This window comes from Ornithodoros turicata, chromosome 6, assembly GCF_037126465.1.
Source record: "Ornithodoros turicata isolate Travis chromosome 6, ASM3712646v1, whole genome shotgun sequence".
Classification (NCBI taxonomy): Eukaryota; Metazoa; Arthropoda; class Arachnida; order Ixodida; family Argasidae; genus Ornithodoros; species Ornithodoros turicata.
Genome location: NC_088206.1, coordinates 50,304,756 through 50,325,459, shown reverse-complemented (window position 1 = coordinate 50,325,459; position 20,704 = coordinate 50,304,756). Strand labels below are relative to the sequence as shown.

Sequence of the window (20,704 nt, the reverse complement as noted above, 5' to 3'; positions counted from 1 at the left end):
AAGACACGCGCTCGGGAGCGACACAACAGTAACTACGAGGAGAGTCGAGGTGTCGGTAACAATAACAAGTTTACTCTGCACATAGGTTCCTGGTATCGATAAGCAATCAATAACAACAGGGTGACTAATGAAACGATTCTAATAACAGTTACGGTTGACAGCAAAAATTAAATGTCCAAAGTTGCAAGTGGTGGACAACAAATCAAAGTCTTATCTGTTAGGTGATGTGCAGTGGTTGTCTTCGGAGGTCCCTTGGGGTGAGTGGTGATGCTTGTCGACGAAGTCTTGATCGTTGAACATAGATGGGCACTTCACTTCACTTCACTAACAAACACAAGGTGGATCGTACTGACAACTAAGTTAAATTTTAGAAATAAAATTAACGGAACTTTGAGTGGGGTTGATGCTGGGGCGTCCGACTTCTGGCTACATCTTCTACCGACTGCCTCGCGTAGAGCCTTCGACTTGGTTTTGTAGGGCTCTTCCCGAGGTTATCTTTCTGATTTATTTTTCCCTTTTTCTGGGTTTGCTTTGTTAGCAACCTTTTAGATTTCAGTGCCCCTCCGTTACTAATGGCTTCTAGAGGGTATTTACTATCAGACGGGCCATTCCATACAGCACCTGGTTGTACTTCCGTGCTTTCGTCACGGTAGAGACAGTCCCACTTTAGTTAATTGCAGTCAGGAATAACACTCTTGTCAAACACATATACACTGAACAGGTGGTTGCACTTTGCTAGCACTCATGGGTTTTAAAATCGTGGCCCGTGTCTAATCAGGTATATGAGTGGAAAAAGTCAACAGTCATCCTCCCTTTGAGAGTTTACGCGGAAGGATTAACATTTGGGGGTGGAAGTCTGAAGTTAAAGAGGATGAACAAAAGATGCTATAATCTCTCCCTGAGACACAATGGCGCGCGGGAGACCGTCGAAGGTCGGTGGGGCAGGTGGACTGAGAAAGTAAAATGTCTGATTCCGTCACACTGCCCCCTCCTTAAGAATATTGACCCATGCAATATTCACAATACTAAGACGAATCGGTCATTTTGTTCAGAACACCGATAACGCCGGAACAGCTCTGCTTTAAAACTTATATGAAAAAAACATCTTCCTTCTAAAACAATTACACAATGATACCATGCGAGCATAATTAACACGGTAAGTTCATTAAAGCTGCACATGAACAACCTATAAGTAGGTACAAACAACGATATCAATAATAAACGGTATAGATATCCCTAACAACTGGGCAAAAATGCAATAGGCAGAACACATATAAGTCACACCCAAAATCATACCCTTATACTAAGAAAAACAGCCATAGTCAGAATGGTACAGGATTGTGTAAGAGGAACTACATCCTATCATGACATCGCATCAACGAGAAAACAAAAATTATTTCGCCAGAACAAAACAAAATGTACAGGAAACATACATTGTAAGCGGTGAATACAAGCGCCATAAAAAGTGGTAAGGCGCACATGCAATACTGATAACACAGTCAACAATATGGTGTTGGTCATACAGTAGTTACGAATACTTTGGCATACATAAAACAAGGTAAGACACTCAAGCTCTAATTAAGAATGTGTCCTGTTAATCCAGACGGCTCATGTAGTCGGCCCCCACATTATCTTGGCCTCTGATATGTTCGACTCTGAAGTCATACTCCTGGAGGGTCAACGCCCAGCGCAGGATTCTCATGTTGAGGAGTTTAGCCTCGTTAAGGTATTTCAGGGGCTGGTGGTCGGTCTGGAGAACAAATTGTGTGCCGTATAGGAAAATGTGAAATCGTTTGATGGCCCACACAATTGCCAAACATTCCTTTTCAATGGCCGAGTACGATTGCTCACGCGGAGACAGTTTACGGCTCGCGTACTCGACAGGGTGAAGATCACCTTCCCCTTGTTGGAGGAGAACTGCTCCCAATCCAACATTAGAGGCGTCTGTGCGAAGTACAAATGGCTGGGAAAAATCCGGGGCCTTCAGTATAGGGGGTTCAGACAAAGCACGCTTGAGAGCGTCGAAAGCTGTTTGTTGTGCTTCGGTCCATTCCACCACGTTGCTTGCCCTCTTCCTTGTTAGTTCTGTTAGTGGAGCAGCGAGCGAAGCATAATTAGCTACGAAATCACGGTAGTAGCCCGCCAGGCCTAGAAATGAACGGACTTGCTTCTTGGTCCTGGGTCTTGGGGCGTCTTGGATCCTCTGCAGGATGGACTCTTGTGGTGACAAACTCCCTCTTCCTACCGTATGCCCGAGGAAAGGCAGCTGTTGGTACCCAAGTTCACATTTCGTGGGTCTTATCTTCAGTCCGCCACTGTCAATTCGTTCTAGTACAGCCTTCAGAGCACTGAGGTGTTACTCCCACGTCGACGTCGCCATGAGCAAGTCATCGTAGTAGTGGTATACATCCGGAATGTCCCTCAGTATATGTCGCATCAGTTTTGCGAACACGGCAGGTGCTGTCTTTATCCCAAATGGCATGTTTTTAAAATGGTAGTGGCCATTTACGGTGGAGAACGCAGTTACTTCCTTTGATTCAGGACTTAGGGGAACTTGCCAGTAGCCCTTCGTCATATCCATTTTGGAGAAGTACTTGTGGCGAGCGACTTCCGCTAATAAGCAATCAGCCCTGGGAATAGGTTCGGCGTCGGCCACCAGTTGTTTGTTTAGCTGTCGGAAATCGATACAAAGCCGATTTGTACCGTCGGGTTTCTTGACCAGGATTGCAGGCGAGTTGTACGGTGACTTGGATTCTTCGATAATTCCCAGCCGTAGCATCTCCTTAACTTCATCCTCTACTGTACGTCGTACTGCAAAAGGTAGAGGGTACTGCCTTACGTTGATGGGTCGGTCGGTGTTGAGCTGGAGGTGACACTCGATCTCTTTCGTGGTTCCCGTAACGTCGGAGAATACCGTATTGTACTGGTGTACGATGCTTCGCAGTAACTTTTCATGATCCGAAGGTAGCGTCTTCGCAATTTGGACGTCTTTGTAGGTTTCCCTTGGATTGTAGTTGAGCTCGGGAATTTCAACATTGTCACTTGCGTCATCCAGATCGACGACGGTCAAACGACCTGCTTAGGTGCTGTTTCAGAAGCGTCCTTTCGTTCCTCGTACTTCTTTAGCAGATTGATATGGAAAATTTTCTTCGTGTGACCCAGATCGACGAGATAATCCACGGCTCCTCGTTTCTCGGCGACTAGGAAGGGTCCTTTCCACTGCATTGTCAGTTTGTTGGCCTCGGTCGGAAGTAGCAGCAGTACCTTGTCGCCAGGCTTTAGTCGTCTGTCTTGGGCTCGTGCGTTAAAATATCGTGCATATCGGTCGGATGCTCGTTGTAACTCTTCGTGCGCGATTTGGCACGTTTCTTCTAACCGGTTGCGCAGATCCAAAACATACTGATAAGTACTCTTCAGCTCAGATTCCATTTCTTCCTTCACCCACAGCTCTCTCAGGATGGTCAATGGCCCTCTAACGTTTCGCCCGTAGAGCAACTCGAACGGAGAGAAACCCAAACTTTCCTGTGGTACCTCCCGGTAAGCGAAGAGCAAGGGGGCGAGGTACCGATCCCAATCACGAGGGCGTTCGGCACACATGCGGCGGAGCATAGTCTTCAGGGTCCCATTAAACTTCTCCACTAATCCATTGGCCATTGGATGATACGGGGTCGTGGTCAGCCGGCGTAGAGATAGTAGTCTAGCAACCTCCTTCATAAGGCCGGATGTGAAGTTTGTACCCCTGTCGCTCAGAACTTCTTCGGGGACGCCTACGCGACTGAAGATGTTAACCAGAGCTTCGGCAACTCTCTCGGTTTCAATACTTGGAAGTGCTACTGCTTCTGGGAATCGCGTGGCATAGTCCATCAGTGTCAGGATGAACTTATTGCCCCGCGAAGACGGTGGTTGCAACGGTCCGATGATATCAATGGCGACTCGCTTGAACGGAGTGTCTATAACGGGCGTTTTCTGCAGCGGGGCTTTCGCCGTTTTCCCCCTTGGGGTCGTGCGCTGGCAAATGTCACAACTGGCAACAAACCGCTTGGCATCGGCCTGAAGACCTGGCCAGTAGAACTCAGTCAGGACGCGGTCCGCCGTTTTTCCGCTTCCAAGATGGCCAGCCATCATCCCATTGTGCGCTAACTCGAGTACAGAAGCTCGGTATTTCTTGGGCACTACTAATTGTAGTATTTCCTCGCTGCTTGCGTTGCTCGTACATCTACTGTAAAGTTTATCTTCGATCCGCACGTAGCATACACTTCCGTTCCCTTTTCTTCTCGTTTTCTTTGTCACGCCTACTTCTGCAAAACACTTTTCGAGTGTTGTGTCTTCCCTCTGGTCACGGGCAAAATTTTCTGTGTCCAACCCGGTGCTCAATTGCGGAGCCTTCAACTTCCGAAACACGGGGTTCTTCTCCTTCGTTTGTTGTCTTGTGATGACAGCGTGAGCTTCACAATTGCCCTGTGGCTCATCAATACCTGCCGCTTGTTCGGCAATCTTCTTTTCTTCGGTTTCCTCATTCTCCTCTTGGGCGGTCGGTTCATGCGAAGCCCTTTCGGTCTCCCCCGCAGGCGTTTCTGGGTCACAATTCCAATAGGGATCGGGGTCTTCGGCGCCTCTGACACCTTCTACGTTTCCCAGAATTAGGTCATACATGGGGTTTTCCATGCATCTGGCCTTGATGCGGCCCGTAAAGTAAGGCGATCGTACAAAAATTTCGGCTTCAGGCAGCATTCGTACCGTATGATCGACGAGGCATACTGGATGTACTGCTCCTGTTAAATCGTCCTCGTTCACCAGTTCTTTGCGAATGATAGTAGTGTTGCATCCGGTATCTCTAAGAACTTTTATCCTTCGCCCATGCATCTTGCCTTCTGCCACCGGCAACTTGTTCTCTCCGAATGGGTCCTTACGTCCTGATACGGCTGCTTGTACTACGGGTATTTTCATCCCGCTTTTCAACTCAACAAAGCCTTCTTGCACGCATAGCGACACGGATTCTTTAGGGGGTTCCCTGGTGACTGGTTTCATCTGATCTCCGGTCCGTGCTCGACAGTTCCACGACGTATGGCCAATTCTACCGCACCTGTTACACTTTGGTGGGGGTCTCGCTGCTGAGCTTCTACATTCCTGCGGTCTGTGACCAATACGATTGCAAATGTAGCACCGCGGCCGGTCCCTCTCGTTATGTTCAACTTTCTTTAAACCTGGCTCGCCTTTTCTCTCGAAGGTGTTTCTCCCCTCTTCTTTCATCCCTCTAGCTTTCTTTCCAAAATTTCGGAGGTGGTGAGCCTCAACGTACTGTTCCGCTCTGTTCACGAGCTCTTTCAAAGTCTCGCCCTTGCGCTCTCGCAGATAAAGGGTAAGCTTATCGTCGGTGTGGGCATACAGCTGCTCTTTCAAAAGTAATTCCTTCACTTCGTTGTACTCCTTCGTTGTTTTGGATAGCTCAATCCATCTCTCCCAGTAGTTGTCCAAACGCGCAATATATTGAGCTACTGTTTCTCCATCCTTAGGGGCAGAATCACGGAACTTCTCGCGGAAGCCGTCTTCGGTTAATCTGAACCGTTGTAGTAATGCCTGCTTCACCTTGCAGTAGTCAACACAGTCGGTAGGAGCCATTCGGCTGTATACGGATAACGCCTCGCCCGTTAAACAAAGGCTCAGAGCGCTTGCCCATTGATCTCTGGCCCAATTTTGTCCTTCCGCTACTTTTTCAAACCTTATCAGGTATGCGTCTAGGTCATCCTTTCGTTCTTCGAAAGGTGGCAGCAACTTATGGAGACTTAGCCCATGGAATCTCGCGGAATTTAGGAGGGTTCCGTTATTCTCCGCTCCCTGACTTTGACCATTTCCGGCCCTCAACAAAAGTAGCTCCTTCTCTTTATCGAGTTGCAGAAGTTCTAGCTGTTTCAATCTTTCAGCGGCTTCGGCTTCTGTTTTTCTTCTCTCACGCTCTGCCGCTCTATCTTCCCGCGCTCTCTCACGCTCTCCCTTAACCCATTCTTGAAGTTCTTTCCCCTCAAAACCGAGGTCTTTTCCGAGAGTAATTAGTTTCTCCGTTAAATCTGCTTCCATTTTGGGAGTCGGAATACGCGCACACAAGCCTCAACTCAAACACTCGACACCTCTTCTTTCCCTGTCACTGTGTGTGGACAGCCCGTCCTGTCGCGGACGCCAGAAATTTGTCACGGAAACCAGGTGTGCCGTATAATGGCCTCACAATCTCACTGGGTCTGCTTCGCGATCGCACCAAGTGGGCTTTCACCTCCGTCGCTAGATCGGGAGGGCTAGGCTTACTTCCACTGGCAAAAGCTAAATGCAGCCACAGTGTCCGATGTATCACCGTTCCGACAAATACAGAAGAAGTGGGCGGACTGTCCCCGGGTCAAAAGACACGCGCTCGGGAGCGACACAACAGTAACTACGAGGAGAGTCGAGGTGTCGGTAACAATAACAAGTTTACTCTGCACATAGGTTCCTGGTATCGATAAGCAATCAATAACAACAGGGTGACTAATGAAACGATTCTAATAACAGTTACGGTTGACAGCAAAAATTAAATGTCCAAAGTTGCAAGTGGTGGACAACAAATCAAAGTCTTATCTGTTAGGTGATGTGCAGTGGTTGTCTTCGGAGGTCCCTTGGGGTGAGTGGTGATGCTTGTCGACGAAGTCTTGATCGTTGAACATAGATGGGCACTTCACTTCACTTCACTAACAAACACAAGGTGGATCGTACTGACAACTAAGTTAAATTTTAGAAATAAAATTAACGGAACTTTGAGTGGGGTTGATGCTGGGGCGTCCGACTTCTGGCTACATCTTCTACCGACTGCCTCGCGTAGAGCCTTCGACTTGGTTTTGTAGGGCTCTTCCGGAGGTTATCTTTCTGATTTATTTTTCCCTTTTTCTGGGTTTGCTTTGTTAGCAACCTTTTAGATTTCAGTGCCCCTCCGTTACTAATGGCTTCTAGAGGGTATTTACTATCAGACGGGCCATTCCATACAGCACCTGGTTGTACTTCCGTGCTTTCGTCACGGTAGAGACAGTCCCACTTTAGTTAATTGCAGTCAGGAATAACACTCTTGTCAAACACATATACACTGAACAGGTGGTTGCACTTTGCTAGCACTCATGGGTTTTAAAATCGTGGCCCGTGTCTAATCAGGTATATGAGTGGAAAAAGTCAACAGTCATCCTCCCTTTGAGAGTTTACGCGGAAGGATTAACATTTGGGGGTGGAAGTCTGAAGTTAAAGAGGATGAACAAAAGATGCTATAATCTCTCCCTGAGACACAATGGCGCGCGGGAGACCGTCGAAGGTCGGTGGGGCAGGTGGACTGAGAAAGTAAAATGTCTGATTCCGTCACAATATACTTTGAGCAATATCATGATGCAAATATCTGGTTCAGCTTCAAAATTTATTGGTGTACTGACTGTGTACAGTGAAACAACTTTTCATAAAAATACTCTCGACTAGAATGAATTAAAAGTAAGATAGGAAACTACAATAGTACCAAAGCAGCTAGGAGCTTATAGGTATGCTCGGTTTATAAGCATTTTTAGCAGAATGGAGACAAAAATATACATGTTGTGTAGAGAACAAGGTTAAGCCACATTGTACTAGCAGAGGCACTGCCGTGGAAACACACGTTTATGGGTGTGTTCCCTATTGACGAGTGATATCAGGTTTTATGTGATTGGGGGACACTGTCTTGATGCTCATGTTAACACGTGGAGCTGCTCTGATACTAATGTTAACAGAGCTGTCCAGGCTGATGTTAACACTAGAGCCGCTCTGATGCTGATGCTAATTATGAGGGCTGCCTTGATGCTGATGGGACACAATAGTTGCATTGATGATGGTTATGGCAATATCTTGAAAATGCTGCTGTGTGGCCAGCAACGGCAAGCTATTCATCGCCCCTCCTCCTCGCTGTCTACATGTTTTCTGAAATGTTCTGCTAAGTAAGCCGTTCATGTCAGAGGAAGATGAGAACCCGCAAAAACCCACGCGGAACAGTAGATAGCAGCAAGAAATCACTTTACTCACCACTCACGAGTACGTACCTCTGAAAGCATCCCCATTCATCATCAACACACCTGAGCGCTCGTCTCACGTACGCGGGTACAAAATTCGCAATGATCGGACAGTGAACAACAATGAAAAAAAAAAAAAAAAAGCACAGATTCTCACTTCCGGTCCAACTTGCCTTTCTCAAAGCATTTGCAAATCTTGTAATGACGTGCATGAGTCTCCACCACATTGAACAGAATGCTTGCGTCTTTCTTCCTGGTGCCCGTTGCGCCATACACGCCTAATCTGCAAGAAATATCTTTTCAGAAAATACGTTGACAGCATAACCATGTGCAGTAGGTTTCAAGACATACATATGCACACCGGCTGCACAAACCGTATAGTCGCTCACGGTTTCATCTTGCGTTCCATCTCCCTGTCGTTGTTCAGATTGCCTGCAAATGGAGTGAAATCTACAATGACAATGCATGGCACAGTCGAACATATTATTTCACAGTTATATTGATTACACACCTGACACGGCAAAACTCCTGATGGCGAAGAGCGATTTTGGCTTTAGATCCAGGGCCGCGTCCTCACTCCTTGACATCTCAAACGAGTCTGACTGGTCTGCTGAGGGTTGGCAGAAACACTTCCCCTTACGTGATCTTTCTCAGACGGGCTGCTAGAACGACAACATGAATTGGGAACGGCAGTACAAGCCCTCTAATAGCTGTAGACTTAGCGGAACAATAATACGCTCGAGATCATGCCATCATGCGTACTACTCGCGGCGATGAGAGTTAAGAGGCCACTACCCAGAGAGATAAGCAGGGACAGACGTGTGAACATAATTCGAATACCAGGAGCGAAAACTAACGAAATCCTCGACGAAATGTCCAAGGTGCTGCAGAGCGAAGGTGAAGAGAACTTCGTAATCATCATGGCAAGACCAAATGACGTACTGAGTGGCCAGGAACCAGAGCAAATAACGTTGACCGATAAGGGGAACCAGTGGCTGGAAGAACACCCAAACGGGACCATAGGAATCTGTGGTTCCATTCCATTTACGAAAGAAAGAGGACAGGAAGTGCAAGCCAAAATTCGACAGCAAACATGCAAAAACATGCAAACCGTGTGCCACTCAGCGCCCCGCATGCTCTTCTTGAATAATTACCATATTGTCACGGATGAAAACAGACGAGCGAGGCGGCGAATAATCGGCGAACGCTTTATTAAGCGACTTAGTTGATTAATATCGGAGGAATACGGTGTGCAAGTGCGTCTCTGCGCATGAGAGGAGGTAGTGAGAGGGAATAGGGAGGACGCCGCCGTAGCCAATGGGGCTTTCCGAATGGAGTAACCGGGAGAGGAGATATGCATCAGAAGGCTCGGTTACTTAGTAGAGCGTATAGCTCTTAAATAGAACTAAGATAAAGAATAATGATCCGACTGGGAGCTCACAAGCTTTTATGCTCAGCGGCGAACATTGTAGAAAGCACGCGTCGGTGGAGAGGAGGAAATACAGAAGCCTCTCCAAGGTCGTCGGTCCATCCTTGAGATTGATGTGAGCGAAGGAGCAGATGCTTCCAGAAGGATCGCCTGCCATATAGCGCGACGTGTCGCGAGCCCCAGCCCGTCGTTCGACGTACGCCTCGTTGTTTGTTTGTTTATGGGGGAAAAGAGAGGTTGGCCATGCTCAGCAGGCCTGCTACTCTTGCCTGTTGTTGTTGTTGCGTGTGGTCGCCCCAAAGACGATACGTGGCAATATCCTGAGGAGAACAGAATCGTCAGGAATAGTGGATATCCACTTTTCGCAGGAGAGGAGTGAAAGGGTGGCGCAACACATCGCGCAAAAGATTGATGATTTTTCAGAAGCAGAAATCGCCAACGCAAGAACCAGACAAGTACGGCGCGAGTACTACCAGCCACCTCATATGCCAATGCAGCGAACCAGCTGGACTCCATACCACGCGATGAGGTGGGGACCCCAACAGTGGCGCCCTGGACGCCCGATATCGCCAACCCCCCCGACCATACTAACAAGCCACAAAAACAGAAAGAGAAGAACTCGGATACCCCCTAACAACATCCACATCGCAACGTTGAATCTACAAGGAGGGAGCAGATTAAAATGGACAGAATTAGAGCTCAATACCGGGAAAGAAGACATAGCAATATACACCATAATACAAACCTATCTACGAAACCAGGACGAACCGCCCCTCGACCCTAAATGGGAAATGAAGGGTAGAGGTATCGGGATCATGTATAGTAAGGACATCGCCGAAGTAACATCCAGGCAGAACTGTTTCGAGCACATGTGGGCTGAATTTAAGATATCTCAAAAACATACAATCTACATCGGAGTAGTGTATATGGCGACGGCCCATGAAGACCCAGAATGGAATCAGCATATTTGTAAGTGGAGACACTTACCCCTGATGCTCCAATAATGCTACTTGGTGACTTCAACTGCCACATTACGGAATTAGATGGTAAGGAAAACAAAGCAGAGAATCTCCGGGCGATAGTAAAGAAGCACGACTTGGAAATATTGAACCTCAATGAGAAATTCCAAGGGCGAAGAACGTGGAGTAGGGGCCTCCAGGAAACAAGCATCGACTACGCATTGGCCTGCGATCGGTGGCAACAATCCCTATTACCCATCCAGAAAATTAACATAGACGAAAAAAAAAAAACATAGCTATGCAAGCGACCATAACCGGATCAAAATAACCCTGCAAACACCCAAGCAGCCCATGAAAAGTCGAACGCCGACACGCAAAAGCGAATCAAGATGGAAGACAGGGAATGAGGAGAAAATGCTTACGTTTACCGTAAAACTAGAGGAGACACTGGAAGCACACCGATTTTATTCGACTCATTGAGAGCATCGCCGAAGGCAGACACATTAGGGAGCACACGTGGAGGACCAAAGGGGACCAACAGAAAACGGACCCAACCGTGGTGCGACAAGGAAATTTTATAAGCCATACGCGAAAAGAAACGGCTGTGCTGACTATGGCGAAAAGCAGCCAAACTGAAGGACAACACTCAAACCGAACAGGAAGCGTATGCAAGTCAACAGGAACCAAACACTTGATAGCATCAAAGATAGAACAGCACTATAAATCAGTAGAAATGGAAATCAAAGCATCGGGAAGAAAGAATAGGAAACTGTTTTGGAAATATATAGAAAATTTAAACCCCCAACAAGAAAAAAACGCAGAAGTCACCCTGCGAGACAGTCAAAGAGGACATACCCTGACACAAAAAGAAGACATGGAGGACTACACGACAACATATTTCACGCAACAGCAAGAGGAAATGCATAAAAGGACTATCGACCAAGACCAAAGCCAAACCCAGAAGACCAAATACACCAACTAGACCACAGCGAAGACATATTAAGGCCAATAGGGGAAGAAGAACTATCAAGACACATCGGCAAGTTAGCTCAGGGGAAAGCTCCCGGCCCCGACGGAATACCGAATGAAATGCTGAAGGCTGTCGACCGCAACGCTAGGGAAAACCTAAGGAAGATATTCAACAATATACTAGAAACTCAACGTATACCAGAAGAATGGAAGTGCAGCACCGTGAAGCTGCTACACAAACGGCAAGGTAAACCAAAAGAAGACTTGAACTCCTACCGCCCTATCACACTCCAAAGTAATGTCGCAAAGCTATTTGCAGCCATTATAAACGAAAGACTAGCAAAGGTATGTGACAGCAAATTAAGCGAATCGCAAAACGGGTTCCGGAACGGCAGTAGGGGTAGTGGTAACTTGTTTATCCTAATCCAACTCATGGAGCTCTACCAGAAATCGGGCGACGAATTATATCTAGCCTTCCTTGACCTAGAAAAGGCGTATGACGCGATCCCTCACGAAAACCTTCGGAAAAAGTTACAAAAGATCGGACTCCCGGACAGTGTAGTATCACTACTCAGGAATATGTACACAGGCTGCTTCTGTTCGTATAAACTAGAGAATCTCCAACCACAGAAAATACACCAAACCGTGGGCCTTAAGCAAGGATGTCCACTATCCCCAACACTCTTCAACATCTTCCTTGACGAGCTCCTGAAAGAACTTCAGAACAGTAACAAAGGCATCAAGATATCCAGCATGAATACGACAAAACAACTGATCGAAACTCACATCCCAGCACTTGCTTTCGCGGACGATATCCTGCTCATAACAAAATCATCAGAAGACTTACCACACCTCCTAGACATTTGTACCAAAGAAGCACGGCCCACCGGAACCAAATTTAGTCAAGCAAAGACGCAATGGATGAAGATTAGAAGAGAGAGTGACGCCAGCGAATCCTTCTCACTCCAAGGTTTCAAAGTCTCGAAAACTACGCAATACAAGTACCTGGGAATAACTCTACAGAATCGAGCAAACTACCTAGAAGAACATGAAAAAGGGATGTTTAACAACGAGCAACAGAAGGAAAGGCCATGTCTGGCACCTCGCTCGACACGCGTATAATCCGTATACCGTAGGGACTCTACTTTCGAAAACAGCCGCCGTCCCGAACGCAACTTACGCCAATGAAGTGTTGTGTTACCGTAATGACACGATCAACTCATTGGAACGAGAACAAAGGGAAATTGGAAGGTGGATCCTGGGAGGAAACATGGCAACAGCGAATGCTGCGATTGAAGGAGAAACAGGATGGTCCAGTTTCGAATTTCGAGAAGCGCGCTCAAAGACCAGGTATCTTGGACATCTCATCCACCTACCAGAGACCAACTACGCCAAACGTATCTTTCACCACGTGCGATACAAAGGAACAAAAACAGAGTGGACTAAAAGAATGAACCGCATCGACTCAAAATATAAGAAGGGCCCCAATCGGCATAAATCCAATACCATCGTATCATGGCATAGACAAATAAATGAAGAAATGCGGAAAACAAAAAACGAACATTGAAAAAGACAAACCCAGGAAAAGCAAAGTATCGATCTATACAACAAGTACAAGGAAGAGCCATATAACCAGTATAGAGGCGATCATTTAGGGGCCTCCTGTTTCGGGCACGAACATGCGCTCTCCTAACCCGCTCAAGGCTACCAAAATTATTCGACCACCCAGACGACAGGTGTATCCTATGTGGGGAAGAGCGCGAGGACCTCGAACACGTAATGCAACGATGCCCAGCGACACTGTCAACCCGCCTACACCAAGACACACCGACAGCACTTGGACTATAAAAGCCCCATAAAATGCAGAAGAAACCAGTGACATCGCTGAAAGATGCAAGCGCCAGGCAAACTGGGAAAGGCGAACATGGAGCGCCCTGCGCAATCGAATCGACACCAGGCAGCAAGCCTCCCCTTCGGACGGACGACCGGAAACGGACCCTAACGGATCCCAAACCCCGGAGAGCCCCGAAACATCACAGAGGCAGCCCTGACTTCAGTCTGGACCGTAGTTCTGACGGTCCTGACCCAGCCTGTGGTATCCTGAGATACCTGCCCTGACTCAAAAGGGAATAGGCAAACGTAAGCCTAAGACGGCAAGGAATTCTACAAGTGGTGAAAGGGCTCGCCGTTGTCGGCCTCACAGATGTGGGCAACGTCACGACTGACGCCCTGGGGGGAATGTGCGTCCTGGGCCGGCTTCTAAGGGAACTGTGCCGCCATATGTCTGAAAGCGTCTGAGGAAAACCCAGGAAAAACACCAGACAGCCCTGCCGGCACCAGGATTCGAACCCGGGTATCTCCCAGTCTCGACGCGACATGGCCAACACGCCAACCAACGAGCCACGGGAGCTACAGGCGCGTTTTTTTTATTCATCACGAACTGTAACCCGTGGTAACCCGAGTAAGCAGTGAGTTGGATATTACGTAGCACCACGTGACTATGGGGTAGTCACCCTTTCGCGGGAATTTTTGAACGGCTGGAGTGGCGGAGGTTGAACTTTCGAGCTGCGCCAAATTGTAATGTGTATTCAGGAAGAGGAATGAGGACCTCTGGAATTCGGGATGAAACTTCTTGTGTTTTTGTCACTTTTTGATTTTCTGCTGCAATAGTTCCAGTCTACCAAGTTGGCGGCGCTGTTGTACCATCTGACGTCATTTGTTTGTAAACAGGGAGAGGTCTAATAGACCCCTACCCGAGAAACGTCATCATGACGTTGGTAGGCAGCCTGAAACCGAAACAAATCGGAAGGGGAGGGCTGGGTTCCACGAATGGGCACTTGTTCAATGCCTCCTATTGAAAAGGAGGACAGAAGGTCACGTCCCTTTCAGGGACCATCGAATTCCCCTCAAGACCGTGGCTTTCGGGTGCGACCTTGTTCGCCTCGAGCTTCGAGCGAAGTTCAACTCTACCAAATTGGTGGCGCTGTCGAACACTATGACGTCATTTGTTTACAAATAGGGAGAGATCTATTGTTTGGGATACTAAACGTTCTTTTAATCTTTTCCTTTTAAATGGTGAGGCATAGTCTGGCTGTGCAGCCCGTTTCCGTAGCACCTTGAACATCTCAGACAATTGCCCCATTCTTATTGCTGTGTTGCAGTTTGTACAGCTCCCGTCAGCCTTAATAATAACACTGGAAAAAATTGTGTCTCATTTCCGAGCGCGATAACAGTCACCTGGGGGCGTTGGGGGAATGTCAAACTAACAGAATAATTTTGTTCAATTAAGATTTCCTCATGGCCCTAAATATTTCTGTAATCGCGCTCTGACAGGAGACCATACTTTTTTCAGTGTTATTATCAAAAGAGCCCAGAAAGCCATCCAAAAGATTTTCTGTTTCTGGTGAATTACGAAAGGATGTAACTTGACATGACAACTAAAACAAAAAAATTCTCCGTACTCCGTATTTTTCTTGGAATAAAACGCCCCCGAACATCGATGCGCGCGTTCCCGCTCGACTCGCTCTGCAGTCCAAAAGAAGGAGGAGGAGGATTGTGATGTCATCAGGGTTACAACCCAAGCAGCACAATGTACTGAAACTCGAGTGCAATAGGGGTGGACGGTATGTGTCTTATCAATGTTCTTTAGTTTCAAGAGTCTGTTCAAGGCCTTCCACCTACCCGTCCACCCCTATTGCACTCGACTTTCAGTACATTTTGCTGCTTGGGAAGAGAGACCGCGCTTCAATCGGAGCCGGTGCTTTTCGCACTTTCTCTTTTTCTTTCTTTTTAGTTCCCACTCCCAGTTCTCTCCGTCTAGCAGACAACGCTTCTCCAAACAAGCAAACCAGTTAAAACGGATTGCACCGCGATGACGTCAAAGCGACTCTGGTGGCTAGTTGCGGGCATTGCCACCGTTGCGCGCGGTCGCGATTTTCAAAATCGAATTCCGCAATATGTAGGCATCTGTCGAGTGAATCACTTCGCATGGTGCGTTTTAGCAATCAGGTGAACGACTTGGTTTGGAAAAATGGTCGTGACTGAATCTGTGCTTGACGGAAGCTGTACATGTACCGATCACGCATGGCAAAGTAAGATATTCCTAGGAATGTGCTCATGGAATGCTGAGTAACGCGAAAAAGGGCCCGTATACCTTACCATTGATGGCATCGCTAGATTAGATACCCACGGCTCAACCGCCAAATTGTCACAGTAGACGCTCTGCAAAGTCTTCTTTTCTTTTTTGAAACGCAGCCTACGCAGAAACTGTCACGGGGGGAGTTGACACACGGGGGAAACAGCGTGGGGGAAATGAGACGGGGGAATCGTGCTACACCCTTCGAAAATTGCATGAGGGAGCGGGTGTGGTTGCAAAGAATGGAAAGATATTCCAAAGCAACAAAACTTGTAAAAAGATGATAAAAAGTAAAAAATGTTGATAACAATAACAGTCAAAAAGATATAAAAATACACAATAAAACTCAGAAGAAATTGCAGCCGACCCGCGTTTATCTGAACTTCATTTATCCGGATGGGGACGGATTTCTCCCCACGTATTTCGCCCTCGTTTATCCGGGCTTCAGCTTCCGGACTCAGACGAGAATTCCAGGGAACAGAAGTGACTAATCGGCTCCAATCCAACAATCGGCTTCAGTTATCCGGTCATTGTCCAGGAATGACAATTGGCCCACACCTAGTCAAGCAAGGTCGAGAACCCTGGTCGTGGTCTTCTTTTTACTGACACAAAGACGGTGTTGCTAGGAGGAATTTTCTCCCTTTCGGACTTTGCACGTTACACAAAAGTAATCCACTGAGCCGTCTGGTCATTTCAGACTGAGAAGGTCCGCAACGAGGACCCCTGCGCTGCAATCATAGATGACGACATCGTCAGTGTCGTCGCTTCCGATAGTGTTCAAGAAGAACCTGATGATGAAAGCGTGGATGGCACCAGCTGTGACGGTAGAAAATGCGCGGGCGGCACTGAGCACAGCGCTATTATTTTTCGAGCAACAGAAAAATATTTCGCAAGTCAATGTCATTCGCAAAGGTTTGCAAGAACTGCATGCGTATATTAGAATGAAACAGATGACAATGGATAGTTTTCTGTGTAATGGTCAATAAAGATGTCCTTTTAGGATCACTCTGGATTTTCGTGTTTCACTTATCCGGTTCCCCCGTTATCCGGACATTTTCACAGGAAACGAAGCCGTCCGGATAAACGCGGGTCGACTGTACAAGGTAATGGAGCAAAATGAGCCTCTCCTGTGGAATTAGCCAAGATTAGAGAAGTTATCCAGGGGTAACGGGGCTAAGGAGAGACACCACATCCCACACGAAGAAGTTCGTAGACTGCATAAAGTCGTCCTTGTGCCTCTCTGGTGTGGGGCTCCTACATTGGCCAGACTGGCCAGTACCTAAACGATAGGCTTCGGGAACACGCTAACAATGTCAAAAACAAATCAAGTCCTTCTGAACTTTTTAAACATCTGGAGCCTGTTCAGGTTGTTCGGCACATCTTCCCGGAACCAAGTGCACAGGGTGTCTTTTTTTTTTTTTCGATACAGATTCTTCAACAAAAAACTATAAGAGCTATAGACATCCTGTTTTCACTTCTATCATCTCTGGGCCGGCGGATTTTCTTGGCCATCTATTGCTTTACCGTCGAACGACTAATTACCTAAAAATTTGTTGTTGTTTTTTCATTTATTTTGTTCATTGCGCATCTTCGAAGACGCGTCTTTCCTTCACACCCGATGTGAGAGGGTGAAGGAGCACAGTGCCGCCTCATGCGTCGAAGATGAGCTCGAACTTGCGGAAACAAAAAAAGAAATGTATCGTGTGACGCTATCGGAACTGCCCTTATCTTGGGTTGCATTTCTTGTTTTCTTTTAATCTTTTTCCAGGACGCAAGAGGCGATAGTGTGCTCTTTCACCCTCTCTTATTAGGGGTGAAGGAAAGACGCGTCTTCGAAGATGCCTAATGAACAATATAACGAAAAAAAAAAAGGTGTTCCTTCATGGATTTTTTTGCGGACGATCTATCGAACGGATTTTTGGGCAACGGTATCAGGTGACAGAAGGGACCATGCGTTCCCATTGGGACGGCCTTGTAGCTTTTATAATTAAAAAGTTAATTAACGATTTTTAGGTACTTAGTCATTCGACGGTTGAGCAACAGATGGCCAAGAACGTCCGCCGGCCCAGAGATGATAGAAGTGAAAACAGGATGTCTAAAGTCCCTGTAGTTTTTTTACGAAAGATCTGTTTTAAAAAGGACAATCTGTATAATCTCCTGCCAAGACACACCCACACCCTATCCCTATCCCGCACCCTACTAGAATCCTCCCTAATGGACCTTTTTCACATACGCGTCGTTTCGTATAGCGGCTCTCTAGCGAATCACAATCAGGTATCACAAAGGACCAAAACCGGTCCGGTGTGGGACCGACGAGCTCGCGCCGTTCGTGCGGTATCCCCACTGGTCCCTACTTCTGCCGTCCCCATACTGCGCCAAGACGGAGATAACCCCTCTTCGGCGCCTCAAGGTCATGCGCATGCGCATAAAGCGCTGTGAACAAAGCCCATAGCAACCACAAAGGATGTGTGAGCCAACTTAGCATTGTCCTTTCCCAGAAAGTTTGGTCACTCTCCCTCCTTAACCCCGTTACCCCCGGATAGCTTCTCTAATCTTGGCTAGTAGACCTCTCCATGAGAGAACGGGTTATATCTCATATGGCCCGAGTGTGCATAAGGCCCAAGTGACCAAAACGTCCAAATGTTCATAAGACCCGAAAAAAAATTGGGCCTTTTGCGCATTTGGGTGAAATGAGCAGGACAGGATAAGATGTCCAGAAGGCCCTAACTCCCAGAAGGCCCAAATGATCATATGGCCCAAAAACCAGAAAGGAAGACTAACAGTGTATTTTTTCGACCGTATTTTTCAGTGTATAAGCGCCGTTATACATTGAAAGAAGTTCTCTGAAGAAGTCCTGCGCGTCATCTAATGTCATCATATGCGCGTCATCATCCTGCGCAGGTCTTCTTCAGGTAACTTCTTTTTATATATAACGGAGCTTGTACACAGAAAAATGCGGTACTTTTATCAGTGCGAGTTTTATGCGAGAAATATTTTTCTGTAAAATCGCTTTTCAGGTGTGACTGCGCAGGAATTCCACACTTTGCCGAGAATCGCTACGGCTTGGTATTTTGCTCGGGACTGAGATTTATTATGTTCATCAAGCAATGGCCATTTTGGACAATTGCACTCGGTCATTTAGTGTAATATGCTCCTTCTGCAGCGCGCATCTCACGTGAACACAAACAATGCTCTTCTTCCGCCTTGTGAAATGTAGTCTCCAAAGAGTTCAGTTACAGAATCAATTCGAAGGTGTCCGCCTATTTGATAGAGCACCATTTGGTCGAACGGCCCCGAAAAAATGGCCCCGGAAAATTTGGTGACGGAACAAATGGTCTCGGAAAAAATTGCACCTATGGGTTAGAGCGGAAAAAACGGTCCCATGCGTAGGCGTGGTTTGCGACGTTCAGACCCCTCCCGAAATCGTACCTTTGGTAGCGCATCTGGAAGAGAGAAACGAGGAGTAGACCCTTCTCTCCTATGCAAATTTCCTCCTGAACCCCTCCAGAAATATTTTTTTCTGGCTACGCTACTGCCGTGCCCGGCTTGGATACCTTCGCAGAAAAAGTGCTACATATTGTGCGTCATAGCAGTATTCAAGCGAAAGTTGAAAAGCTTTTAATGAGGCAAACGAATCAGTTGTTCAATAAATATATTAGGCACAGAGCTTACCAATCTGTACCGAGCGAAATATTGAACGCTGTAAGGATTCAATATTTATTTGTATTTTACTTTTTGTCACATTTATATTTTATTTGCTTGAAAATTTGTTTCTTCATTTCAGTACTTTTATTAATATTTTTAGTTCAGTTACCTTTTCCTCCTCTGTCGCATTCAGCGTTTAATTAATATTGCGCAAATGTGCAAAGAAAATACAGTATCTAGGTCACTCCTAGTCTTCCCTCCTGGTTTTCGGGCCATATGAATATTTTGGCCTTCTGGGCATTTCGGCCTTCTGGACACCTTACCCTGCCCTTCTCATTTGACCCAAATGCTCAAAAGGCCCAAATTTTTTTCGGGTCTTATGAACATTTGGGCGTTCTGATCACTTGGGCCTTATGCACACTTGGGCCATATGAGATGATACCGAGAGAACTGATGTTCTGAGGCTGGAACAACATCGAAGGAACAAATACATACAAAGCCTCAATTTGCCTAAGAAATTAACGATGAAAGATGAAAGTCACTGAAAAGGTTAGCCAGCTGTAGGAGTCGAACCCACATCTTCTGGAGTGGCTGGTTTGTCCCTTCAGATGACGCACCCTGGAAGTCGCTGAGAAGGCGTGTTAGCTTAGCTCAATTGGTAGAGCCCTGGACCGGCAATCCAGAAGATGTCGGTTCGACTCCTGCAGCTGGCTAACCTTTTCAGTGACTTTCATCTTTCATCGACCTCTCCATGTTTACAAACAAATGACGTCAGATGGTACAGCAGCGCTGCCAACTTGCGGGTCATAAGGCATGGGAAATGCGACTGGTGCATCGGGGACGGTGGAGACGAGCCGGTTGCTTCGTGCCCGGGGAATCGGGATGGGGAAGTTTAAAACGGGGGAATAGTGCACCACATTCACTTACGCCGAGATGCCGAAATGTACACTTCCTTTTTACCCTGTCTCCCTTGCACATTGTGTATTAAAGCTTCATTGCTGGTTCGTGGGTCTGCCGTGTGTTCTTCTCGTCCTGTGTTTTCCCTCAAACTCAAGGCAATGTTAACATCAAATTAAAAGGGAGTCTCGCCATTAGGAGGAGCCTAAAAAAGAGGCTCGACCTGTCGTTACGAAGAAGTCCTACAGCTCGCTAACCTTATCAGTGACTTCCTTCGTTCATTGTTCTTAGGCACTTGAGGCTCTGTGTGTTATCCTTTCTTCTATGTTCCAGCCTCAGAACATCAATTTCCATCGTGTTCAACAGATGCTGCTTGCGTCGCCTCGACATATGAATGTGTGTGTTTGAGTGAGAAAACATGTAAGAGTGAAAGTTGAATGAGTGAGTGAGCGGATGTGGCTTGTCCCTTCAGATGACGCACCCTTGGAAGTCATTGGGGAGGCGTATTAGCTTAGCTGAATAGGTAGAGCCCTGAACCGGTAATCCAGAAGATATGGGTTCGTGTCCTGCGGGTGGCAATCATAAGGCCGAATTATCAGAAGCCGAAACTCAAAAGGCCGAAAAGTCAGAA

General features: G+C 46.9%; 1 protein-coding gene across 1 annotated transcript; it reads right to left on the bottom strand.

Moving 5' to 3' along the window:
* Nucleotides 1-3,461: 3,461 nt before the first annotated feature.
* LOC135398614 (uncharacterized) lies at nt 3,462-6,075 on the bottom strand. Its single transcript, XM_064630000.1, has 2 exons — nt 3,566-6,075; nt 3,462-3,495 (listed from the first exon to the last, which is right to left on the bottom strand). The coding sequence occupies exons 1-2, from the start codon at nt 6,073-6,075 to the stop codon at nt 3,462-3,464; spliced, it is 2,544 nt and encodes an 847-aa protein (XP_064486070.1).
* Between the last annotated feature and the right edge of the window lie 14,629 nt (nt 6,076-20,704).